General features: G+C 56.8%; 1 protein-coding gene across 4 annotated transcripts in view; it reads right to left on the bottom strand.

Moving 5' to 3' along the window:
- CARM1 (coactivator associated arginine methyltransferase 1) overlaps window positions 1–26,573 on the bottom strand; it is a 41,226-nt gene extending 14,653 nt beyond the window's left edge. For 2 of the 4 annotated variants that reach the window (XM_082623945.1, XM_082623946.1), the window contains exons 1-2: window positions 26,308–26,573; window positions 1,851–1,976 (exon numbers count right to left, since the gene is read on the bottom strand). In XM_082623945.1, the coding sequence (XP_082480071.1) occupies window positions 1,851–1,976; window positions 26,308–26,536 (355 nt within the window). In that variant the 5' untranslated portion in view covers window positions 26,537–26,573. The remainder of the gene's footprint in view (window positions 1–1,850; window positions 1,977–26,307) is intronic. The other 2 variants (XM_082623948.1, XM_082623947.1) reach the window with 2 other exon arrangements.
- Window positions 26,574–27,198: the final 625 nt, after the last annotated feature.

Raw genomic sequence — 27,198 nt, 5'->3', positions numbered from 1 at the left:
ACACTGAGAAGCACATGACAGAACCAGTCACCAGGGGTCTGCAGGACCAGATGTTATGTGGCAAATGAACTATGTTTATTAACACAGACCACTAAATTGCATCAAGAAAAAGAAGCAAAACAAAATCATGAAGACAGATAAGACGGTGGGGGCCAGGGGCTGGAGGGGAGGGGGTGGGGGAGGGGGAGTTAGTGTTTAATGGGAACAGAGTTTCAGTTTAGGAAGATGAAAATGGGTGATGGTGGAGATGGTTGCACAACAACATGAATGTGCTTTAATACCTCTGGAACCTGGACACTTGAAAATGGTTGATGGTAAATTTTATGTTAGGCGTATTTTAACACAATTAACTAAAAGACAGGACTTCCCTGGTGGCGCAGTAGTTAAGAATCCACCTGCAACGCAGGGGACACAGGTTCGATCCCTGATCCAGGAGATCCCACGTGCCGTGGAGCGACTAAGCCCATGCGCCACAACTACTGAGCCTGCACGCCACAACTACTGAGCCCTCACACCTAGAGCCCGTGCTCTGCAACAAGAGAAACCACCGCATTGAGAAGCCCGCGCACCTCAACAAAGAGCAGCCCCCGGTCACCACAACTAGAGAAAGCCCACGTGAAGCAATGAAGACCCAATGCAGCCAAAAATAAATTTAAAAAAAAAACCCTACCTAAAAGACAATATCTTAAAAATATACAGTTTGGGAAGATAAAACAGTTCTGGAGCTGGATGGTGGTGATGGTTGCACAATGAATATACTTAATACTACTGAAATGTACACTCAAAAAGGGTTATTAACATGGCAGAATTGTTGCTATGTGTACTTGACCACAATTTAAGAAACTGATAGGACTGAAAGGAAAAAAATCAGAATATAACTATCCATGAAGCAGAAAAAGACTAGGCGGATCTAAAACATCAACTCTTAATGATAACCCTGGTGGTGTTTCTGTAACTTATTTTTTTAAACATTGAATTGGGATTGATTTTGGATAAAGAAGAAAACGGAATGTGGAGCTTCTGGCGGGAGGTGGTCAGCCACCTGGCTGCTTTCTCCCAGCCCGGCCTTCTCTCAGCTCTGAAGCCAGGCCACTTGAGGGCGGGTAGTCCTGAGGGTCTGGGTTGGGGGAGCCTCCTCTCTCCATCGGGGGCACTGAGGCAAGTAAGAGGGCTCTGGGGAAGCTGGGGGCAGCCGTGGGCAGGCAGTCTCTCCATCCTGGGCTCTCCTGCCCCAGCCCCTGTGCCGACCACCAGGCCCACTGACTTCGGCTCTGCAGGGACCAAGCCCGGTTGCTGGACCCTTCGAGGGCTCTCCAGCCCAGGGCGGCTCACCACCTCCACTGCTGACCCCCACCCAGAGCCACCAGCAGCACTCGCCTGGGGCTCCGCCGTCCCTGCTCGTGTGTCCCCCAGATGGGTCTACTTAGAACCCTCCAGAGTCCTCTGCACTCGGAACAAAGCCTCTGCCAACCTCAGGACCTTGTCTCACCCCCATCCACTGCTGCGGGAGGGCTGGGCCCCTGACCCCCATCTGACCGGCTCCTCCAAGAGGCCTGGGGTGTGGGCAGGTCAGGACAGGCCTCTCAGAGGAGGGGACATAGAAGCAGAGCCCAGAAGGACCCAAAGGAGCCGGCGAGGTCTGGGGCAGAGTGTCCAGGCAGCGAGCACGTACTCTTACCGTGGACATATTTCTATTTGGGAATATTTCTGATGTTGGTGGGGCATTCGCTGGGTCAGATGAATGGGCTATGATTTACCCGGGCTCTAGGCCCCCCGCCCGCCACGGCTGAGAGCCTAAGCCCCCTGGCTCTGGGTGCTCCGTGTGCTGCTGGGACAGAAGGGAGACGTACCGCTGGGCGTGGCGAACTGGATGAGGACGCTGTTGCAGCCCAGGGTGATGATGAAGGACTGCTTGCCCACACGGCTGCACTCCGTCTCCCGGGACACCGAGCACTTGAACACACAGACGTCTTCATCTGCGAGAGGAGGGAGGCGGGCGTGAGCCGCCAGGTCCCGGGGCCACCTTCCCCCAACCCATGGCACCCCAGATTCTTCCAGGGTGCCACAACACCTGCCCCACAAGCGCTGCCATGTGCTCTGCCTGCCCAGCCTACGCTGAGGACGAGGCGGTGGCTGATCAGCATCCCCAGTGGGGATACAGGATGCAGTCTGTCCAGCAGGAGAGTACAGTTGTCCACAGGGCAACCAGGGCTGAGGTGGAGGGATGGGGAGTTGCCGGGCACTGGGGGGCCCAGGGGGGCACCTGTGCCAGGACGTTCCCTCACGGAGCACCTGCTGGTGCCAGACCCCATGTCGCTCCTGGGCACTGAGGTGGGAAGACACAGGGGAGAGAAGGGCAAGTCTGGCAGGGTCAGAGGGTCACGGGAACCCAGCGGGCAGCTCAGGCCCAGCTGAGGGAGTCGGGCCTTCAGCCAGCAGCCCCTCCGTGTCACACGCGGGCGTCGTCAGCCTTCAGAGCTGAGCAGGGGTGGGCGGGGGTCAAGAAAGAAATGCCAGTGGCGCCTCTGCTTCCTCCTGCTGAGCCCCTTCCTTCTTGCATGTATTGTGAGTGTGGCCACAGGACCCAGACGGCCTGTGTTCACGCCCCACCTACTCCACTTAGTGTGTCACCAGGGCAGGTCTGAGTCCTCAGTTTTCTCATCTGTCAAGCGGGACTAACGGTGGGGCAGGAGTCGGGCCCAACACACGCATACAGGAAGCGCTGCATCCCCGCACCCGCCACTACTACTGTTACTGGTCATTCACTCAGCAAGCATGGGGCACCCCACCTCAGCCGAACCGTGAGACACGGCATCACCAGGAGACAAACCGACCCGATGCTGTAGCCCGGATGTGGGGCAGCGGGACAGACACCCTGGTCCCATCACGAGGGGACAACAGACAGTGCCAGGTCGCAGGGCAGTCTGCAAGACAACCTCCCTGGTTGCCTCAAAACGGCCAAAGTCAGGAAAGGCAAAAATTGCTGGGAAGTATTCCAGAGTGAAGGAGGCTAAAGAGACGTGACCATCAAATGCCAGGCGTGGTCCAGGACTGCCACCTAATGAACACCGTTCAACAGCTACAAAGGACAAGTGGGGAAATGTGTGGACTGCAAGAGCCATAACTTCAAATGATCTAGATGTGACAGGAGCATTATTCTGCAGAAGAATGTTCTTATTATTGTAAGATACATATGGAAGGAAAGTGAATTCCTATGATGTCTGCAACTTGCTTTCAAGTGGTTCACCAAATCAACAACAACGACAAAATATATTTATAGAGAGAAGCATGAGTACAAATGTGCAAAGTGTTCCCAATCGCCCTCATAATAGCCAAAACAATCTTGAAAAAAAAAAAAAACAAAGCTGGAAGACTCACACTCCCCGATTTCAAAACGCACTACGAAGGTATGGTAATCAAAACAGAATAGTTTTGGCAAATGGAGAGACATACACATCAATAGAATTAGAGTCCAGAATAAACCCTATGTTTATAGTCAATTGATTTTTTTGTTTGTTTGTTTTTTATTTTTTGGCCATGCCTCACAGCATGTGGGATCTTCGTTCCCTGACCAGGGATCGAACCCATGCCCCCTGCCTTGGAAGCACAGATTCTTAACCACTGGACCACCAGGTAAGTCCCATATAGCCCACTGATTTTTAACAAGGGTCCCGAGAACATTCAAGGGGCAGAAAATAGTCTCTTCAACAAATGGTGCTGGGACAACTGGGTCTCCCTGTACAAGAGAATGAAGCTGGACTCCTACCCTCACACCATATATAAAACCTGACGCAAATTAATCAATGACCTAAACGTAAGAGTGAAAACTATAAAACTCCTAGGAGAAAACAGAGGGGTAAATCTCTGAGACCTTGGATTTGGCAATGGATTCCTAGATATGACACCAAAAGCAAGAGTATCAAAAGAAAAACTACATAAACTGGACTTCATCAAAATTATAAATTTTGGGGGGAATTCCCTGGCGGTCCAGTGGTTAGGACTCTGTGCTTTCACTGCCAGGGGCCCAGGTTCGCTCCCTGGTTGGGGAACTAAGATCCTGAGAGCCATGCGGCACGGCCAAAAAAAAAAAAAGTTTTTTTTAAATAAACTTTTTGCATCAAAGGACAGTATCAAAAAAGCGAGACGACAACTTACAGAATGGAAGAAGATATTTACAAATCATATATCTGATAAGGATCTATTGTCCAGAATATATAAAGAACTCTTGGGCTTCCCTGGTGGCGCAGTGGTTGGGAGTCCGCCTGCCAATGCAGGGGACACGGGTTCGTGCCCCGGTCAGGGAGAATCCCACATGCCACGGAGTGGCTGGGCCCGTGAGCCATGGCCGCTGGGCCTGCGCGTCTGGAGCCTGTGCTCCGCAACAGGAGAGGCCACATCAGTGAGAGGCCCGCGTACCGCAAAAAAAAAAAAAAAAAAAAAAAAAGAACTCTTAACAACAAAAATATAACCCAATTCAAAAACGGGCAAAGGACTTGAAGAGATGTTTCTCCAAAGGTATACAAATGACTAGCATGTGAAAAGGTGCACGTCATCATTAGTCATTAGGGACCCGCAACTCAAAACCACAATTAAATACCACTGCACACCCAGCAGGACGGCTGTAATTTTAAACAAAAAAGGGGGAAATAACACGTGTTGGCAAGAAATTGAATCCCTCAGACCCTGCTGGTGGGAACTTAAAATGGTACAGCCGCACAGAATTACCATCTGACTCAGCGATCCCACTCGTAGGTATACACCCCAAAGAATTGAAAGCTGGTATTCAAATGAATACTTGATGCAAATATTCAAAGTGTTACTATTCAAAACAGCCAAAAAGTAGAAACAACTCAGATGTCCATCAACTGATGACTGGATAAAAAAAATGTGGTCCATCCATACAATGGAATATCACTCAGCCATAAAAAGAAATAAAGTCCCAACCCACAGATGAGCCTCAGAAACATCATGCTGAGTGACACAAGCCAGACATAAAAGCTCACAGGTATATGATCCCATATATATGGAACATCCAGAACCAGTAAATTCATAGAGACTGAAAGCAAAATTCGTGGTTGCCAGGGGCTGAGGGTGGGAGAATGGGGAATGACTGCTTAATGGAAACAAGGTTTTCTCTTTGGATGATGAAAATATTTTGGAAATAGAGGTGATGGTTACCTGATACTGTGAGTGCACTAAATACCACTCAATTGTTTTATGCCATGTGAATTTTATCTCAATAGACAAAGAAAAATGTTCCCAATGGGTGAATCTGGATATGAAAGGCCTATGAGTGTCCACTGGGCCCCTTGCTCTCCCCTTGTTTAGTCTGAGCCCTAAGCCTGGGCCACCGCCTGGAGGAGGCTCCTGGGGCCACAGCCTGGGTTTCTGCCAGATGACCTCCCACCTCTGGAGCCAGGTGCCACCTCCTGGAGGGAGGGGTGAGCAGGGCACAGGCAGCCTCCTGACAGCGGGCAGGAGGGAAGAGCGGATTGGGAGGCCAGCCCCAGGCTCACAGGCACGCCGCACCCACAAGGTGCTCCCAAGTCCAGCTATAAATGGGTCTCAGGAAGGGACCCGAAACCTTGACGTGGTACCCATGCCCACTCCTGGGGCAGAAAATAAAGCCGATCTGTCAGCTACGCCTGTGTGGCAGCAAGCAGACCAGGGAGGGCCTGTTTACAAAGCAGCCTGGCAACCCGACCGGCTGCCCTAGGCAGCCCCTGCAACCTGGCGCCAGGCAGGCGACCACAAGGACCTGTGGCTAAGGGAAGCTTGGCCGCATCCAGAGGCTCAGGCCAGGGAAGCCAGAGCTAAGGGCAACCTGAGCTGTCCCATCACAGGTGGGACCACCAAAGCCCATGGTGCCAGCATTTTGTATAAGTCACAGCCATACACCCACAGGCCAGTCCCTGGCACACAGGAGATGCTAGGTAAATATATGACAAACCAAAAAAAATGTTTAAAAAGCCGGACCAGGCTCCTACCTCTTTTAAAGTCTCAGGAGAAGTCCAAGCTCTCGGACTGGCAGTCACGGGCCTCCCCTCCCCAGCCCCTTCCCGTGGCCACGCTCAGCGCCCCCGTCCCCAGCGGGCAGGGCTCCGCACCTTCGGTCGATCGCTGTTCCCCTCCCCCCCCCTCACTGGGAGGGGGCCCCCAGGACAGTGGGCAGAGGTGGTGGCGCTGGGCCTATCCCAGCCAGGTGGTGCAGCCTGCCTCCTGGGCCCCGGGGGAGGGGTTCCTGGGAGAGGGCTTCTCCCCCCAGGAAAGGGGACCGGAGCCCACAGGCCCTGGACCCAGCAGTGGGCAAGCGGTGCAAGAGGCAGAACTGGTCGCTGTGCCCTGCCTCCAGAAACGAAGCCAGAAAGCGCCACCCTGGTCACACCAGCTGGCACATTCGGGGGCTGTTGCATGTACGCAGCCCGGAGAGGTGGGGACAGGAAGCGGGAGAGGGGCTGGCAGACTGCCGTGTCGCTCTAACTGGGGGCGACCACAAAGGGGGCTGCAGGCCAGGAGGCTGTGCTGGGTCCCCCCCGCAGCCAGGTCGGGCAGAGCCGGTGTCCCCCTTCCCTGCAGTGATGGGACGGGAGGGCTGAGCGGTGAACAGGCTCCGCAGAGGCTCACCCAAGACGGGCTCTGAACGGGAAACGAAGTCAGCCCAAGGAGTATTAGTCATGCCGCAGCCATCACAAACATGTCCACCCTGCTCCTGGACCCGGCCTGCCACCCCGGGCTGGCCTCCCAGCCACCACACTGCAAAGTCTGTCCCACCCAGGCTCTGGGGCCAGGGGACGAGGGGCCGGAATCGCCAGGGACAAATCCACAGGCAATGCAGCGCTCGGGGTACAGCGGGGGGAGCTAGGAAAACCACCCCATCTGTCTTGCTCCCTGGGGAGCAAGGCCCCTGAATAGCCAAGTCACAAACACTGAGCTTCCACAGGCAGCGTGGCCCAGCACCCACCCACTCACACACTGCTGAGACCACGATGGGGCTGGGAGGTCAGACTGTGAGTAATAACTTCCCAGGTGCCAGGCTCTGTTCCTGCGCTATCCACGGACCCCCTCACAGCACCCCTGTATCTACTGCTACCACCCCCACTGGCTCCGATGAGAAAAGGGGGCTCAGACAGGTTAGGTATCTCGCTCAAGGTCACAGGGCGAGGGGCTGAGCCGACTGGCTCCAGGTCTGTGCTCCTAGCCAGTGTGTGCACCACTTCTCTGGGCTTCTATCTGTAAAGGACCAGAAAATAGATACTTTCGGCTTTTCAGGCCATTTAATCTCTGCTACTGTGACTCAACTCCACCGCAGACAATATGTAAAGGAACATGGCTATGTGCCAATAAAACTTTATTACAAAGCCGGTAGTGGCGTGAAAGGAGACACCCTCCCCATCCCAGAGGGGGTGAGGAGAGCTGGGCAGCCAGAGTGATGAGGATCCCCAGGTGATGGGCACTGAGGCCAGGGGCACAGGGGCACTGTGGGAGGCTAGAGATGGCACCTGACCAGCCAGGGAAAGAGATTGGGAACAAATGCTCCAGCGAGAGGAAACAGCATGTGGGAAAGCAGAGAGGAAGCGGGGTGGTAATACCGTGATCTGTAATACGTATGTTATTTGGTCCCTGTTCCTGGCACAGAGCTCCTAAAACTCTTGGAGTTTCCCAAGTGAGAAGAGCGATCATAAAAGGTGTCTTTTATGATTCATGTGAAGCCCCCTTCAACCACCCCAGGATATAGGACTTAGAAAGCCATGTGGGGACCAACCAAGTAATTAGAGGGTTGGAACTTTCAGACCCCCCTCCTCAGCCTCCAAAAAACCCCAACAGGACAGGGTTCAGGAGAGCTTCCAGGCTGATCAGCACGTGGAGGTGCTGGGAGGTTGGTGCCCCCGAAAACGGCACGGAAGCCCTGCACTGCTTCCCACACACCTCGCCCTATTCAGCTCTTCCATCTGGCTGCTCCTGAGTTGCATCTTTTTGTATTAACCAGTCATCCAGTAAGTAAACTGTTTTCCTGAATTCTGCTGGAGCAAATTAATCGAACCTGAGGAAGAGGTCCTAGGAACCTCTGATTTATAGCAGGTTGATCAGAAGCACAGATGACCCAAGCCGAACTTGCGACTGGCGAATGAAGTGGGGTGTGTACAGTCTTATAGGACTGAGCCCTCAACCTGTGGGATCTGACACTACCTCCAGGGAGAGTCTCAGAATTGAGTTGAATTGTCAGACAGCCGGCTGGTGTTGGAGAACTGCTTGGTGTGTGGGGACACCCGCCCAACACCTGGGGATCAGAAGTGCTCAGTGTGAGTGCTGAGAGCGGGGGACACACACAGGAGCAGTGTTTTTCCTTGCAGGGGCCCAGCAGGGAGAATGGGGGTGACTGGGACTTCCTGGCTGCAGCCCAGAGAGGTTGCAGAGGCTCCCAGGCAAGACGGGCGATTTGTAGGAAGGCTGTGGAGGAGGTGAGAGAGGCCCCAGTGGACCTGTGGCTCAGAAGTCTGGCTCCCCCAGAGCCACGGGCAGTACCCAGAGGGACCCCGTGCCGAAAGAGGGCCAGGGCTGGAGGGCAGCTGCCGTCCCAGCAAGAGACGACGGAAGCTGGGAAGCAGGCGGCTCTCGGGGACAGGCTGCCTGCCCCCACCCAGCACAGCGCCACCCGATGTTTCTCCCTGTCGGCTCCCTGGACAGCACCGTGGGACCCAGGGCAACAGAATCTGGCAGACACTGAAGCACGGGGGCTCCCCGGTCCCAGGCCTGAAGGCAACACCCTGCTCCCCACCCTCACTCCTGGGCCCAAAGCGGGGCCCGGCACCCAGGAGGGCCTCAAAAGAGCTGGTGGCCTCAGGGAGGGGTAGGCATCCTCTCTCAGGGACACTGACCAGACGACCCGGGGGACGTGCTGAGCCTCCAGTCATGTCCCAGTCACAGCATCTAACGCGGCTGATTTGCTGTGTTCTCTCCCCTGCTTGCACCCCTCAGTGGTTCCCCAGAGCCTTCTGGAACAAGTCCAAACTCCTTATGGGGCTCGTGAGCCCCTGCTAACACGGACGACCTCGACACAGCCCCTCCACCGCCCCCGTCAAGCCACGCTGACCTCACCACCCTCCAGACCATGGGCAGAAGGCCTTCTCTCCAGCCTCCGTGGCTCCGCAGACCCTCCCTGGCACCCTGCCTCTCTTCCCCTGCATCCCTGTCACCTCCTCCAGGTGGAGGAAGACCAGGAAGGTTCTCCAGCACTTCCTGGATGAGCCCTGATCGTAGGCTGACTCCTTATTGAATCCAGAGCTCCGCACGTGGCTGGCCCAGTGCCCAGCCCAGCACCTGGGGATGCTGACCTGCACGGCCCCCACCCCAGGGCCTGGGGTCAGGGAGACTGGGCCCCTTCCCTACATGCAGGAGGCAACCAGAATGGGGGTCCACTTGCCCAGGCCGAGGGAGTGTGTGGCCTGGGGAAGGTCACTTAACTACTGGAAGACGCTGGGCACCGGGCAGCCCCATGGTAACCTCTGCCCTCTTTCTCCTTCCCCTTTGCTCTGGAACAAGCAGGGGGTCCTTGAGTCCTTCAGGCTGGACAGACCTGTGTCAGAGGGACCCAGTGGAATGGAGATAAATGCCTGGAGTCAAGCTCTCTCCTCCCGTAGAACCTTCCATCCTCGTGTGAGATGAGAGCGGCTCTTTGCCTCCTGGACAACAGAGAGGTGGAGGGCAAGACGGGAGAGCAGCCACCAGCTCAGGGGGAAAAGAAAAGCAACCAACACAAAAAAGGGCCACATTTCAAGTCCTTGCCTTTCTGGCAGAAAAACTACTACAGCCACAAGCAAGGCATAATTAAAGCTATTTACCTTGGCAGACTCGGGGGTGGGGGGACGCCTGTCCATATGTGAGGTCTCTTATTAAATCACCTCCTACAGCCAAATAAAACAGGCTGTTCACCTTCCACAGGAAAATACTCCACAGGAGAGAGGAGAGTTGGGTGAAGAGGAGGACGAGGCATGGAGAAATCAGGGTGCTCTCCTCGGCCCACCCTCTGCTCGGGGCCATCGGCTCACCGGGTGGCTCGGCCTGCAGCCCGCTCGGTGCCAAGCACGGGCACGAGGGCACCGCAGTGAACAAGCCAGCCAGGCCCTGCCTTCCCATGCTACCGGGCACCACAGGGAGGCAGGCGACACCAGTGAGAAGGCCGGGTAAGAGGGGCTGGAGGGACTCGGGGGTCTGATACACACGATGCCCTGTGCAATACAGGTTACAGGCTGCCTAGGCGGTGACATCCAAGCCGAGCCAGGTCCCGGGGGATGCAGGGCTCGCCTTCCTCAAAGGGCCTCCCCTCTTCCAGAGGCACCAGGCCCCACTGCCCCACTTCCACAGCAGGGAAGGCCAAGAGAGCAGTGGTCAAAATGAATGGGCATCCAGGGAGACCTGGGTTCAGGGCCAACTGTGCCGCTCTCCAGATGTGACTGCGGGCCTCAGTTTCCTCGTCTGTCCAAAGGTGATCGCGGCACAGCCTGCAGGGTGAGAGGACACAGCCCACTTGGAGGGCCCCACCACCTGCCTTCACCCTGAACCTCAGGGGCCCCATCTGTGCAATGGGGATAAAGCGAGGATAAAACTCTCCCTGCAGTGAGGATTCCATGAGATAAGGGAGGCGTTAGTAAGTGTCCTATGCACTTCGTAATCTGGAGCAGCCATGGTTACAGTCTCGGAAGAGAATCCCACCCCGGGGAATCCTAACGCGGCTCGGCCTCCCCCTCTGGCTGTAACCTAAGCCGGCCGCTCCAGTGCTGTCCTCGCAGACGCTCCGAGCAGCTGCTGCCACACTGCCCAGCCCTGGGGTATTTGAGGACCATGGGGTCACCCTGGGCTCCTCTGGCCTGGCCCTGTCCCGGGGTGAATCCCAACCCCTCCCCCAAGCACCCCGGCGCACTGGGCCAGCCCCCATCCATCTGGGCATCTCTGTCAAAGACTTCTGACCCAGAAGTCCCCTTGCGGGACCTTATCCTACAGTTCTACTTCTAAATGTCTGCAAAGATACACCTAGATACAGCACTGTCCAAAGCAGCAGAAAACCTAAAGAGCCACTGAATGAGTTGAAAGAAGGTACAGCCAATGGAAAGACACAGATTTCCGTCTCTAGACGCTGACATGTTAAGATGACCAAGCCGCACTGTTAGGGGCAGATGGGGTAAAATACACACACACCACAGGTGCGAAAATGAGCGGGGGGGGGGGGCCGGGGAGGGGGAGGGGCCAGGCGCGCTGCCTGCCTGGGGCTTGTCTAGAAAGAAACACCATGAAATGACTGCAGGGGCTGCCTCTGGAAGGGAGGCACCCCTCTCTCCCATGGTTTAAACCTGCAGAACCTTGAGCCCAGTGGGTTCCTGGGGAGACGTGTGCACACAAGCCCGCGTGTGCCCAAAACACTGCGCGGCAAGGGCGCACCAGAAGACAAGCGGCGGCGCGGGGGGGCAGGCCAGGATCAGGCAGGACGAAGAGATGGACTTTTCATGTTACACCCTCCTGAGCGGTTTGAATTTCTACCACGTTCCTGAAGGGTAAGCAGACAAAAGGCAATCGTGACAGCGGGGGAGGCCTGGTGCCCACTCAAATCGCCTGGGCCCTCTCCGAAGTGAGGTCAGACTCTGCTGGTGTGGGGGGAGGGTAGTGGGAACGGCTCTGATCCCTCCGCTGCAGCCTCAGGTCCTGTGACCCAAGTGACCACTAGGGCTGAAGGATGGAGGACACCGGCTTCTCAGCCTGTGACTGTCTTGCCTGGCACAGGCCTGCACCCAACCCTCCCCCCCTTAGTGGGTGTGATGGAGGAGAAGCAGCAGGTGGGGGGGCCAGGCTGGGGTGCCCGGGGCCACTAGAGACTTGGGTTTCCTGAAGCCCAGGGTAGTCCCTCTCCCCCTGCCAGGGAGGCCACACTGCATGTGCGGATCCCAGAACTCCAGCTTTGGAGTCCGTTAGACCCAGCTTTGAACCTGGGCTCTGCTACCTGGGGCTCCACCCCCCACCTTTCAGGTCTAGAAAAATAAAATAATAATGCATCGCTCAGCACCATCATGAGGACCAACACACCCTGTGCCCAGCCCAAGACCCACAGGCACATAGCAGGGGTTCTGAGCACAAAACATCCACCTCGGGGCCCCATATCCCCATGGCACTCTGACCAGACGCAAAGACTGGAGAGAAGGAATCCCAGAGAGAGTTCTGGACACAAGGCCACACTGGGCCCAGACCAGGCATCTGGCCACTGGACCAGCCTGACTGGGCACCCAGCCAGGCTTGGTGCAGGCCACTTAGACCCAGAGCAGCCATCTGGCCGAGGCTGAGAGGCACCAGCTTCATACCGTGATTGGAAAAGTCTTGATTCTAGGTTTCAAAGGTGCCAGGTTGGGTCTTTAGGCCACGTCAAAGTGGCCTCTTGTGAAGGCTGACCACCGGTGTTGGCTGAACAGGAGGTTACCTCCCTGGGAGGAGACAAGATAGGGGGCCCTTTGCTCTATGGGCGTTTTATCTCTTAAGGTGGCAGTGACTGCTCTTGGTATTTGCTGTATTATCCTTCATTCTTTGAAAATATTTCACAATATAAGAGCCACCCAACTCTGCTGGCCCGCCCCTTGTCACCTCTCCCCCGCTTCCAGTGGGGCTGACCACAGGCTGGAGAAGAGGCCCCGCACTGGAGACACCCAAACCTCCTAAGTCAGCTCTGGCTTCAGGGGGTCAGGGGCCAGGGAGGGGGTGTCAGCAGGGACTCCTCTCAAAGGGCTGGTCCATGGGGGCTGGGGGGCGATATCTGCCTTTATGGGTTGGAGGCTTTGGTCCTGCAGGCCTGGTCTGGAGGGGCCCAAAGATGAGTCTCACTGTGGGGTGTGCGGAAGGGCAACCCCAAGAGAAGAAGGACCAAAGAAAGGGCTTGGCTTTTCTGCAAAGAATACTAGGGGCTCCGACTGGGCAGGAGCCATTACATGCAAATGTCTGCCCCCTCCATGCTAATCAGCCTGCAGCCCTGGGCTTTGTGAGCTACAAAAGGAACAGCAGATGTGCGCCTGTTCCTTGGCCCATGAAAGCACGGGGGCTTAGCGGATAACTGGGGGCAGGGGGCGGGGGGTGGAGGCAACTAAACCAGCAGCCCAGCCCCTCACTCCATGCGCTGGGCTGCCGGCCTCCTTTGCGGCCTCCTCTGCCGGGCCTTTCTTCTCTGGCCATGACTTTGAAGCTGTTGCCATATGTGGTACCAGACAAACACCTAACGCAGTGCAGTAGCTCAGCTAATGCTCCCACCCACCTGCCTGGGCACACTTAGCTCACTTTCAAGAGGGGAAACCAAGGCACAGAGAACTGACATGCTGGGAGCGGCTCAGCCTGCGGACTCAGCAGCTCATGAAAGAGAGCCGAACCCCATCCCAGCCTCTGGGAGGAGAGTTGGCCCTGGGGGGCTGTGGGGACCATGCTCAAGGCCCTGGGAAGGACATGGGCCCTGGGCCCGGGCAGAGCCAGGCCTGGATGGTTGACCATGGCTGGCAGGCACCATCCCCCTGAGCCCGATGGAGCCTGCCTCCTAGGGCTGGGAGGCAACACTGAGGGCGGCCACCACCTGTGCCAGCAGGAGCTGGGCTGGCAGTGCTCCGTGAGGACGGAGGTGGGCGGGCGAGCTCTGTCAAGGGCAGCAGCAGGACCCCCTCAGAGCGGCTGGTACGCTCCACACTCTGGCTCCCGCAGCTGCCGGGGACGCTGCGCCAGCACAGGCAGCTGAGCCAGTCAGTGTCTGGGGAACTCAAACGTGTCCCTCCTCTGGCCAGCTGAGGGGCCTCAACCCTCAGATCAGGGTGGCTCCAGGGAGGCCAAACCGGAAGAGGCCGGAGGACGGGGCAGAGGCAGCCTTGGCGGCAGAGTGATGGAGGAAACCAGCTCAGGGGGCTGAGGCCCACTTGCAGTCCCAGTGGAGGGCCCATCGACAAAGAAAAAGGTGAAACAGGATGTCCTGGGGCCTCACGGCTGACGGAAGGGCCTCCGCCAGGCCCCTGGGGCTCCGGGAGCCCCTCCGGCCTTGCCTCCGGCCTCAGAGAACAGGATGTTTGAGGTAGGAGGGCCCCTTCCCGCCCACCCGAGGCTGCCTCACCAGATGTTGACTCCAGATGTGGCCCAGGCGAGAGGGGACAGAGGCTGCCTGACACCATGACGGAATCGGCAACGAGGCAGGAATAAGGAAAGACTGGCTTCGGGCTCCAGAAGAAGCCACCGGGGCCACTGCCCCGACACAGGACAGAGACCACAAGGGCCAGGTGCTACCTCTCCTTTACGGCATTGACTCCTCACCTGCGCCCAAGGGGTGGCAGGGCTGAGTCGAGACGTCAGGGCCAAAGCTGGGTTGGCATCCGACTGTCGCCCACCACTGAGTGCCTCAGTTTCCTCCCTTATGAAACGGGGATGAGCTGTGGCTCTGGTGGCTCCCCAAGGGGCTGTTCTGACGACGAGGCAAGTCAATGAACGTAAAGTGCCTGGCACGGCGCCCACCCGCCACATGTTTGGGCTCAGTCCACGTCAGCCACGGTAGGGCCTCAAAGCAGCAATAGGCAGGGCACGGGGGTGGCGTGGCGGTGGAAGGGAGTCAAGGCCACGTGACCCGTCAGCATCCCCCACCCAGGGCTCATCCATCACTAGGGACGCCAACCTCCGGTCACACAGAGGGCTCAGACCAGAGCCAGGCTCTGCGGAGGTGGCCTTCGGGACACACAACAGAAGTCTGGGAGCCCCAGCCTGCTTTTGTTTTCACCTCCAGCTCAGGGAAGAATGTGGCAAGCTCCTGGAATGTCCCTCTTGGGTCTGCAGGACGCCCCCCAGTCTGCCTTTGATTGTATTTACTCACGTGCCCCCTGTGGGGGGATTAAAAGAGCATCCCTTTTTCATTAGAGCAGTGATCTGCCAGGGTCCCTGCGGCCAACCCCACCAGAATCTCACCAGTTCCTGTGTTGTCAGGCAGGTTCCTGACACACAAAACCGTTACACGAGTAACACATCCAGCCAAAAGGAACCCCAGCCACAGGAACACAATTCACGGGGGAGCAAATCCGCCAAACAATCTTAAAAGAAAACAGCCCAGACCCGCTCCTACTGAAGCTGTGGGCGATGAATCAATTGAAAGAGACAGACAAAAAGAGGGAAGCAAAGGGGTTCTCCTCTCACTACGCAAGGAATGGGGGATGGTAGGAGACGGAGCACACCCGCCGGCCCCCCCGCCCCGCCCCACCAGTCTGGACCTGTTTTCAAGATGCGCTGCCTGGCGTCAGGGGACAGACCCACCTGACCAAACAAAACCCACCCAGAGGCTGGGGGACAAGTTCTAGGTCAGGCTTTGGGTGGCGGTTACATGGGTGCACACACTGTCAAGTGCACCTAAGGCCCAGGCGTCTGTGTGTGTTGATTAAACAACCATTAAAGTAAGTGATCTAAAGAATAACCACCAGAGGAGACGCATGAGGGCCACAGAGCCTCTATATCCAACTCCTGCAGGCCTGGGTGAAGCCTGGTCTCAACTTCCTTCACAGAACTGGTTTTCAGGGAACAAAAGGGGTGGGTGTGGGAGAAGTCAGGGACTCGGGGTTCTTAAACCATAGGTCGGAGCTGTGTAGCGTAACGAGTGTCAGGCCAAGTGCCATGGTTTCTCTGGGCAGATGTGAAGAAGGGTGCCAACAGCCCTGACCTGCACTGTTCCTGGGACCCCGAATCCTGAAGTTTCCCAAGCAAGTCCCGGAAGTGAGAAAACAGGAGGGTGAACGCACAAAGTGAGTCATTCGGGACCTGGAGGGGCTTGGCAGGATCTCCAAGGCCACCTCCTTGTGCCTTTCCCAGCTCCTCCTGTACCTGTCTGGGGGTTTCACGATCACCTCTTCCAGACCACACAGCAGGTTTAGGAGGCCACTGATATCTAACATCATGTCATTCACCTGCTGTGTGTACGGGGCTAATACCAGCCCCCAAGACCACTCTCCATGCTCCAGGAAGAAACGAGCGAGAAGTAGGGTCACTTGGCCAGGGTCACAAGGTCAAGTCAGATAAGGCTCCGCGGCCTATGCTAATCATGACCTCCAGCTGCTTCTGACTCTGGAGAGGACTGCTGCTGACCAGAAGGGAGAAGGGCGGGCATTCCAACCCAGGAATGCAAAGCAGGCCTGTCCCTTGGCCTGGCCGAGAGACAGGGACCCAGGAGAGCAGGACTGACCCAGAGATACAGCAGACCCCAGCTAAGCCACTGCCCCCTGCCCCTGGGACTTGCCTCCTTCCCACCTCTACTCTCTCCGGCTGGTGGCCTCCTGCCCCATTCTCTTCAGACTGGCTCCTGGGCCACTTCCCCCGCGCAACAATGAGGGGAGTTCTTACTCCGCCTTTTCTCTGCTCCCCGAAACTAGAAGCGTGCCTACAGTTCGGGCACAGGTGATCACCTGCCACCAGCCAAGCCCCTCAGTGGAACCTCCCCACCGACAAGGAAGCTGAGATCTGGGAGGCTGAGTCATTCGCACAGAATCACCCTGCCAGGAAAGGACAGGGGACAGAACTGGGCTTGAGCCCAGACACAACCACAGGTGTCGCTTCCCTCCCCAACACTCTGGGAATAAACGCCAAGCCCCTTGCTGGGGCCCGGCCCTCCCCCTACGCGCCCTGCTCCAGCCACACTGGCCCCTGGCTGTCCTTGGCCACGCGGGCCCACAGGCTCACTCCCCAGCAGCTCTTCCCGCCCTGCTGAGTAGCAGACACTATTTTAAGCACTTTACTTCTATTAGCTCACAACTCATAACAACCCTCCAAGGTAGATGCTACCAAAATTCCCATTCTACAGCCGAGGAAACTGAGGCACAGAGCAGTCACGCCGACGGTGAGGCGCTGCCTCACCTGCGCTTCTCCTGGTGGCGTTAATGCCCCATTCTGAGCAGGGACCATCTGTGACCAACCCCTTCCTCCCCCTCACTTTGAGCAGCCCCTTCCCCAGCACTCTCAAGCCTCAGTACGTTTCACCTCCTCCAAGGCGCTGACCACTAGCGGGTGACTGCTGACTTAATGCCTGTCACACACACACACACCCCAAGACCCCCAAGTGTGGGCCCATGTGCTTAACCCCAGCTCCTAAAACTACCTGGCACACAATGGATGCTCAGTCAAGTTCTGCTGTTTAAAGTGAGACAAATGGTAATGACCACAATGCGACAGCAAGTCCACTCTGGATACGTTTCTGGTTGAAAGAATGGAAGTTCAGGTCTCCCCATTTTCAGAGAACTGCTGTGGGCCCTGCTGTCCTGGGTCGCTCTCCCACGCTCCACCCAGCCTTCCCCAGACCTGCCATCAGCCTGGGTTCCCTCCCCCACCGCAGCCCTCGGGTGGGGCTGCCCCCGCCTGAAATCCAGTGACCTGCCCTTGGCATTCCTGCCTTTCAAAGTCACTCCCCCTGTCTGAGGACGGGACACACACACACACACACACACCCCGCTTCTCCCACTGACCATCCCTTACAAGCCAGCGGCATCCACTTCACCCCCAATTTGCGGCTGAGCTCAGTGGCTGTCAGCCGTTCTCGGGTCACAGAGCCCTCTGAGGAGGATCAAAAGCAAGGGAGCCTCTCTCCCAGAAAATGCACAGAGAACCAACCGCAGTGTCACAGCCACAGTTTACCAGGAGCACACAGACCTAATAGGCATTTTAGAAGTATTGTCTCCGGACAGGCTCCTCTGAGGTCCCAGCCATGGACTCTTGTTCCTCTCCCCTTATGCAAGCGGCATATAATTTCAAGGGATCATGGGACAACCCCCTCCCAGGGGCCATCCAAGGACTTCGGGTTCAGAGTCTCAGCTCTGAGCTGCCTGAAGCCCCTCCCAGCCTCCACTCTCCATGGGAGCAGCCAAGTCTGGCCCAGCTCTGGCCCTCCAACCCCCCCTTCCCCCATCTGGGATGGGTATTTGTCCCGACGTCCCAGCAAACTCACCACCTCCTCAGGTGCCTCCTCAGGCTCCCCAGGCAAGGAGCCTCACGTGCCGCCAAGAGTACTCTTGCTTCCCCCATGCTGCTAGATATGACCTGCTCCCAGAAGGCAGCACAGAACCACCTAAGTTCACACCAGACTCCTCCTTCTGATAAAAGGCCCTGCACACCCACCTCACGCAGGCCCCCACACCTAATGCCTGTGCTTGCTGCCAGGTGCTACTCACGACACCGGCCACTTTCCACCTGTGATCTCACATATGGGCCCAAACAACCCCAATGGGGCTACCGCGCGAGGCCCTTAGTCCCTGCCTGAAACACATGCGGCCCAGTGTGTTTCAGATTACAAATTCTTCAGATCTGGAAAAAGCTAACAAGGTTCAGATGACGTGGATCATCCCCAGCAAACTATAGGAAACGTCCAGAACCGAGCACAGTCTTGCAGCCAAAAGCGGGAACAGTCATTCTAAACTTGATACCCAGAGATTACAGAGAGCCCCACGTGGCAGCTCAGGGGGGAATTGTGCCCCAGTTTGGGTCAGGTTAGAGCTTGCTGTCAAATGAGTAAGAAGTTAGGTTTTCATACCTTTTAGACTTCCAAATTGCCAGTGAGGGCCTGTGGGCTACACAGGTGCAGGGAGAGGTGAGGAAGGGGAGGGGCTTCAGAGGTGGGCAGTGGGCGGGGCTCGGGACTGGAAGCCAGGTCAACTTGGACTAGGGTAACAGCCCCCAGCTCCACGGGGCTCCAACTCAGCCGCCTAGAGAAAGGGATGGGGGACGAAGAAGGGTGTGGGCTAACGGTAAGAAACATTTTCCCACCCCCGATGGAAACCTGGGTTCAGAGAAATGCCCCTCTACTTTAAGAAACAAACCACTGCACAGATCCCACATCCCACAGAGCAACTAAACACGTGCACCACAACTACTGAGCCTGCGCTCTAGAGCCTGTGAGCCACAACTACTGAGTCTGCATGCCTTGAGCCTGTGCTCCACAACAAGAGAAGCCACTGCAATGAGAAGCCCGTGCACCGCAACGAAGAGTAGCCCCCACTCACCGCAACTAGAGAAAGCCTGCGCACAGCAACAAAGACCCAATGCAGCCAAAAATAAAATTAAAAAAAGAGAAAAGAAAGAGAGGAGACAAACCGCTGCAAGTGAGAGGGCAAATGGCTCCTGGTGCGAGGCCTGTGCTGGGTGGCGGCGAGCACAGAAGGGACTCTAGCCATGTGGGGTGCCTGCCCCTTCTGAAGGCAGCACTGCCATCTGACCCAGCCTCAGGGTGTGAAGGCCTAGGGTTGCCAGCCTTTCTGCTTTTTCAGAAGTACAAAGCCAGATTTTGATGTGAAATCCTCTGATTTTTAAAATACTGGGAGTCTCCTTTTAACCACACAGTGGAGCTAACCCTGCAGGCAGGTCACTCACGACCCCTGGCCATGGGTCATGGCCTCTGCCATCTGCCCTTTGCCTTTGCCCTGGGCAGAATTCACCTTTTGTTCCATAACATGATTCCTGGCCTCTGACACGCTTCAGGGGCAGACTAAGGTGAAACTATTCAGTTACATTTCTGTTGCATTCTCTCGCCTGGAAGCTTCTGCAGGCTTCTCTCTCCTTGCTCCCGTCTACAGCATAACCTGCTGTCAGAGTAATCTTCAGAAATACCATTCTTATCATGTTAGGCCCCCGTGAAAAATGGCAGGCCACTCCTGACCACATAAAGGAAAAGGCCCTGTCACTCGGGAAAGTGACCTGGGCCCAACCTTGTTACCCATTCTTTAGCTCCTCCAAGGGACCCTTTTGCTCCACACCAGGCTGCTGTCCCCACCCCCGACTTGAGCATCTTTCCATAATCCAGGAGTATCCTTCCTAACACTGGTGGCTACATCCACATCCTACCTACTGTGGCCAAGGTGACTGTCTCCCAATGTCTGTTTCCCCTTTCTCCCACTGAAAGAGAAACCCTGAAATTAACTGAGTACAGGGCTGCTCAGACTAAAGACTACATTTCCCAGGCTCCCTTGCAGCTAGTGGTGGCCATGTGACTGCATTCTAGCCAATGGGATGCAAGCAGAAGCACCTAGGGCCAGCTTCTGGGAACCTTCCCTAACAGACACCTGGCAATGCTCTTGGCATCCTTTGTCCCTTCCTTTATCTTGCTGTCTGAAAACCAGGGTGTAATAGCTGGACTCCAGCCGTCATGTTGATCCATGATGACAAGACCCAAACCCCGGATGTGGGAGAGGGGTTAGCTGGAAGGACCTGGGTCCAAGGACTTCCTGGAGCAGAGCTTCCACACCAGCCCTGGTCTGCCAACCTCCAAGTCTTCAGGACAAGAGCACAAGAAATGAACTGCCATCCTGTTTAGCCGTTGCCACTTTGGGTTTCTGTTATGCACAGATAAACTGAATCCTGACCACCCTTTTCCACTGAACCACTCTGCAGTGAGCAGAGGGTCCAACAGCCGTGAACTCCAAAGCCAGCTCTACTGCCTGCCAGCCATGTTATTTGGTCAAGCCCTTTCACCCCTGCTTTTCCAGCAGTAAAATGAGAGTGGTGTGCCAACCTCCCAGAACTGTTCTAAGGACCAGTGGTAACACACAGCAAGGGCCACACCTATCAGGCTAACTGACCCACATGGTCCAAAAAGTGTACTCTATCTGGCCTGAGCAATCAGGACACTTCACAATCAAAACAAACAGACCTACACAAAGAAGGGCTTTTCAGTTTCTCTTAAGCTGTGGTAAATCTGCCAACCCTGGCTGGGGCTGAGTTCCCAAGTACCCCCTCCTCCTGCCTGTTTCATTCATTTATCGCAGGGGTCTGCAAGCTTTTTCTGTCATGGGCCAGTAAGTAAACATCTTAGGTTTTGCAGGACTCTGTGGTCTTGGTTGAATATTCTTCCTTGGGTTGTTTTTTTCTTTTTAATCAACACTTCAAAAATGTACAAACCGGGACTTCCCTTGTGGCTCAGTGGTTAAGAATCCGCCTGCCGATGCAGGGGACACGGGTTCGAGCCCTGGTCCGGGAAGAGCCCACATGCCATGGAGCAACTAAGCCCGTGCGCCACAACTACTGAGCCTGCGCTTACAGCCCGCAAGCCACAACTACTAAGCCCACGTGCCACAACTACTGAGCCCTGCGCCACAACTACTGGAGCCCACGTGCCTAGAGCCTATGCTCCGCAACAAGAGAAGCCACTGCAACGAGAAGCCCGCGCACCGCAACGAAGAGTAGCCCCTGCTCGCCGCAATTAGAGCAAGCGCAGGCACAGCAATGAAGACCCAACACAGCCAAAAATTAATTAATTAATTAATTAATTAATTAATTAATTTTTAAAAATGTACAAACCGCCCTTAGCCGTCACCAGTTAAAAAATTGGCCACAGGCCCGATCGGGTCCACAGACCATAGCTTGCCCACAGGCCCTGCTTTATATTATTATCCTTTCCCCAGCTGCCCCCAAAGTCAAGCATTTGAGTCTGTCAACACTGGTTTAAGCAGGGCCTGGCACACAGTAAGTGCTCAATAAATGACAGCAGCCAGCAGCAACTGGCAGGCACCACTGAAACGTGAATGCCTTTTGGTGTAACTTTCTGGGTCTTCCCCCCAGCTTGACACTGAATATCCTCAAGGCTGGGTGGAGGACAAACTCTTCCAAACCCTCTCGCTACCACCCCCTGCCGCAGCTGCCGGGTGTGTGGGCTACCAGGAGGGTGACTGAAGGAAGTCACAGGGTCCTGATTCCGGGACAGCAGGCCATGCTTCACCTTGCTTTTACAGAGGGTTTTTCTCTGGGGTTTCCACCCCTGGCACGTCCCCCACGAACTGAAATTTAGCCCCTGTCAGAGCCAGCCCTGCTGTACATCCCTTCCTAGCCAATGCGGCGGGGACAGGCCAGAGGACCAAAAGAGAAGAGCAGCACAGTCAGCTCCAGAAAGGCCACCACAGGGCTGAGGAACTGAGAGTCTGTTCTGCTCGCCGCCCTACAGCCCCACGATGGGCTTTCCGAGGAGCTGCCTCCCTGCAAGGGGATGGCAGCCCACGTCCAAGGACTCCAGAGGCTGTGCCAAAGCTTCCTCAAGGCCCGGGAAGCCGGCAACTCTGCCCAAGGAAAACGGCCCAGTTTTGGTAGTTGCCATTTAGCCAATCCCATGGACGCGGGCCAGGGTAAGTAACATCAAGTGGCAAGAAGGGGTGGGGAGGGAATTCCCTGGTGGTCCAGTGGTTAGGACTCTGCACTTTCATTGCCGGGGGCCCGGGTTCGATCCGTGGTCAGGGAACTAAGATCCTGCAAGCCACGAGGCCAAAAAAAAAAAAAAAAAAAGAAGGGGTGGGGAGGGTCACCATTCACTGCAGGGTGACTGGGACAGGACCTTCCTCAGCTGTCCTCTTTCCCACAGGGAGGGGGCAAACGTCAAGGAAAGGGGCTGGATGTTCTGCTACCCACACCCATCTCCCAGCCCTGCCACCTGAGACAGAGGTGGCAGCCCAGGGGCCCCCCTCCCATCTGCTGGGGGTGCAAGGCAGCTGGGCAGCCCCACAGCATAAGGGACTCCCTCTTAGAAAAGCCAGCTCTTCACCATTCCACGCCAGTAGCATCACCACGGATAACATCTATAGACAGATCTACCCTTCACCGCCGGACACCCTGCTCCACAACCCCGTGAGCCCCTGGTGGCACTATTCCCATCGCAGGTGAGGAAACGGAGGACGTGTACAGGTGTCGCTACAGGGCTGCTGCTACAGGTGAAATGGCTAGTTCAAAGCCGCATAGCTGGTGACTCACACCAGTCACACTCCACGTTCAGGACCCTCAGCTCCCAGATGTGAGACACTGGGAGATTCGGGCGGATGTCTCGGTCGACTGCCCACCCGCCCCACCCCAGCTCCACCCACAGAGGCGAATGCCCAGGATCTGGAATCACCAGCGGCTCGCAAGACCTCGCCTCACAAGGGACAGGAGAGCGCAACAGGGCTCCTGAAGCCTCCTCACCTGGCCAAAGCATTCGGGTCCCAGAAGGGTCCAGATTGGGGAAATGCTGAAGCCAGGGATGGAAGTTCATCCCAAGAGAAAGCCTACAGCTCCCAGCAGCAGCATGGTTCACCCCTAAGTCCCCTCAGTGGCCGGACCATTCTGCCTTTTTCCAGGGGACCGTCAGCCAGCCCTCCACACCCAGCAGGCCGGGCCTGATCTCTGATCCAGGACTTTGCACTCCCCCGGCAGACTTCAGAGCAGTTCTTCCCCGGAGGCCCACGCTCCCCAGGCGGAGCTGGCTCAGGAACCAGGGCTGCCCCGCCCTGAGCAGTAACCCAACCAACTCTGAGGCCATCACCAGGCCTTCACCGGAGCAGGCGCTGCCTCCAAAGAAGAAGTGTTCGTTCATAGAGCAAACATGCTGTGCCACAGTCCTGTCATCACCTCCATTCCACCGCCGAGGAAACTGAGGCACAGACACCCAAAGCTACCCTCAGGGCACCAGTCTAGCCCACGTAGTGGATGCCCCCCAAAATATGTCTAAGCCCTAACCCCCGGAACCTGTGGATATGACTTTACTTAGAAAAAGGGTCTTTACAGTAATAATTAAGGATCTAAGATAATCCTGGATTTAGGGTGGGCCCTAAATCCAGCGACAGGTGACCTTACAGGAAAAGGCACAGAGACACAGGGGAACAGGCATGTGAAGACAGAGGCAGAGACTGGATTTCTGTGGCCTCCAGCCAACCAACACCTGGAGTCACTGGAAGCTGGAAGAGGTAAGAAAGGATGTTCCTCTAGAGCCTGTGGAGCGAGTGTGGCCCAGCCGACACCTTGATTTTGGACTTCTGCCCATGAACTATGAGAGAATACATTCCCGTTGGTTTAAGCCACCAAGTTTGTTACGGCAACCCTGGAAAACTAATACAACCAGCTTTGGCCAACTCCAGTACCCATACTTTTACACTAATACCTCACACTAATGTTACTTGAGCCTAAAGAGGAAAAAATTATTTCAGACCTCTGAGACTTTATCATCAGGGGTCTGAAACAATTTCAGACTGGGGCTCTCAGTTTGAGAAACATGGACTTTCTCCTCTTGACGAACGCTTCAGTTATGAATGACCTCTAAAAAGGGAAGTGTTCCCTTTGTAACTAGTAACAATTCCGAGTAGATCCACAAAACAAAAACACAAAAGTAAAAACTCTCCTGGAGGGCCTCCCTGGTGGCGTAGTGGTTGAGAGTCCGCCTGCCGATGCAGGGGATACGGGTTCGTGCCCCGGTCTGGGAGGATCCCATATGCCGCGGAGCGGCTGGGCCCGTGAGCCATGGCCGCTGAGCCTGTGCGTCTGGAGCCTGTGCTCCGCAACGGGAGAGGCCACAACAGTGAGAGGCCCGCGTACAGCAAAAAAAAAAAAAAAAAAAAAAAAAAAAAAACCTCTCCTGGAGAAACATGTAAAGAGAGGAGACTACGTGTAGAGTATATGAGAACGCTCTGTATTATCTTCCTAGTAATTCTATCAATCTAAAAGTGTTCTAAAATCAAAAGTTTATTTACCAAAGATAAACCACCTCCCCTGGAACTCCTTTGCGGATCAGCCCTGGAACCCTAGTTTGAGAAACACTGCCCTTCTTTGTTCTGTATCCCATTAATGTGTGTTGAATGAATGGCCATGCTTGTGATCTGGGGGATCCTGCCAAGCTTAAGTGTCTGTCCTGAGCTCTGATGCCCACCGGGGATACCCTTCTTTCTCCTTATCTGATCCAAGAAGACCCAGCTCTGCCCCAGCAAAAAGAGGTGCGACGCTGGGGACAGATGCACAGCTCCTTTATTTTGGGTTTTCCAAGTTGAGGTGTGGGGAGAATCCTGTGTGGGAACCAACTGCTCCACACACTTCCCTTCGGAAAACCCCCGTTCCCGAAGTGGCAAAAACTCACACAGGCCAAAGCCAGGAGAGGCCCCCTCAATGACTCCACAGAGCATCAGTGCAAGAAATCCGGAGAGACCAAGCTGAGTGTAACAGAATAACAAAATGTGAAGGAGGAGGTACTTCCCTGCGCAGTGGTTAAGAATCTGCCTGCCAATGCGAGGGACACGGGTTCGATCCCTGGTCCGGGAAGATCCCACATGCCGAGGAGCAACTAAGCCCGTGAGCTACAACTACTGAGCCTGCGCTCTACAGCTGGCGAGCCACAACTGCTTGAGCCCACGTGCCACAACTACTGAAGCCCGTGCGCCTAGAGCCCAGTGCTCTGCAGCAAGAGAAGCCACCGCAATGAGAAGCCCGCGCACCGAAACGAAGAGTAACCCCCGCTCACCACAACTAGAGAAACCCCACGCGTAGCAATGAAGACCCAACACTGCCAACAATTAATTAATTAATTAATTTTTTAAAAATGTGAAGGAGGAATCGTGACCAGAGAGAACTGATAAGAAAGAGTAACAAGAGAAAGAAAAAGGATGAACTACAAAGACGCGAGGTCCTTGGCAAACACATTTGTGATTTTTTTTTTTCCCACCTTAATGTCAGTTTTGAAACTAGCTTCAGAAAATGTAACCAGCTTCTCACATCCCCAAAAAGGTAGATCGGAGGACCGTGGCGAGGGAGGAGTCCGTGTTACCTCTTACTTCGGAGCTGGGCGTCCAGATAGGGGCCCTCCCTATCCACGTTTCCACGAGGCGCACACACAGCAGCTCGCACCACCCTCGCAGGACCCCTCTCCCCAGATCTAGAAGTTTCCCACTCGGGGGTCCGGAACGCCAAGCCCTCCAGATGAGTGGCACAGGGTGCTCCAGGCCCCCCCAGACTGGGCACCACTTTCCAACCGTCCTTGGCAGTCCATAGGGTCCCCTGAGATAGCCAGAGGCTGCCCACACCCCTCCCTCCTCCCCGCTAGAGCGGCCACACCCGCCCACAGACTCCCACCTCTCCCACGCCCAGGCCCTCTCCCCTCCCACCCAGCCCGCCCACCCCCGGCTTCCTCCGAATTCTTACTTTGCACTCTCGGCCCCCCACTTCCTGCCCACCCCCTCCCAATCTCAGGGCCCTCGCTACTCCCCCATTTCCCGCTTCCCTCTGTACTCGGGGCACCTCACCTCTGGCCACCACTCACGCCCTCTTTTCTCTTTCTGCCCCTTTGACACCGTTCCTCCACACCCCTCACTCGGGGGCCCCCACATTCAGCTCCCTCGGCCCGGCCCCACGGAGCCCACACCAGGCCCCCAAGGATCAGGGACCCTCACCCTCGGGACCCCGGGCCCCTCACCGCGGCCGCGTCCCGTCCACCCCGGGCCCCCCGCCCGTCCGGCCTCGTGCGCAGCCCCCGCGCGCAGCCCGGCCCTCGGCCCGGCCCTGGGGCCCCGTACTCACGGCTGTAGAGGGCGATGCCCGCCGCGTCCGGGCCGGCGCGCACCTCGAGGCGCAGAGCCTGCTGCTCCGCGTGCCGCTGGATCTCGCCGTTCGCGTCGCCGATAGTGAGGAGGCGGGCGCCGGGGAACACGGACACGGCCCCGCAGGGCCCCGTGACACCCGGGCCGGCCACCCCCGGGCCGCCCACGCCCGGCCCCGCCGCCGCCGCCGCCGCCGCCGTTCCTGCCATCTTAGATCCGGCTCCAGGCCCCGCCGCCGCCGCCGCCGCCGCCGCCGCCGCCGCGCCCGGGCCCAGGCCGCCGCCGCTGCCACCGCCGCCGCCGCCGCCGCCGCACAGGCCGAGGCCGAGCCAGGTAGCGCCGCCTGATGGCCACGCGCCGCCTCGCCGCCACCGCCGTTGCGGTCCAGCCCCGTGACGCAGCGCCCCCTGCCGGCGGCCCTGGGCTCTGGGAGGAAGCACGCTGGGGGGCGGGGCCGGCCCCGCCTCGCCCCGCCCCGCCGCGCGCTAGCGGTCGCAGCTTTGTGAGGTGACTCCTTGGCCCAGGAACAGCGAGGGCGGGAGCGTACGTCAGGAGTGGTGCTCGGCCGCGCGGACACGCCCCTAGGGCTGGGCCCCGCCCCCAACCCGGCGCGGCCCGAATGGCCGCGCTTTGTAAGGTGGTGCGGCTGCCCAGCCCGGAGCGCGTGTCAAAGGGCGGTGCTCGGCCGTGCGGACACACGCCGGAGCCCCGCCCCGCGCAAGCGGCCGAGCTATGTGAGGTGGATCCTCAGCCAGGGGAACGGCGGCAGCTGGCCAGACGCCCGACGGGCTCCAACACGCCCCTGAGGCTGGGCTCTGCCCCTGGTCCCGCCAGGCTTTGTACGGCGGCTCACTGAGGGGCGGGGTCCCGC

This window comes from Mesoplodon mirus (genome assembly GCF_964341445.2).
Source record: "Mesoplodon mirus genome assembly, chromosome: 5".
Lineage (NCBI taxonomy): Eukaryota > Metazoa > Chordata > Mammalia > Artiodactyla > Ziphiidae > Mesoplodon > Mesoplodon mirus.
The sequence above is the reverse complement of the archived record's forward strand: the minus strand, read 5'-3'. Positions and strand labels throughout refer to the sequence as shown.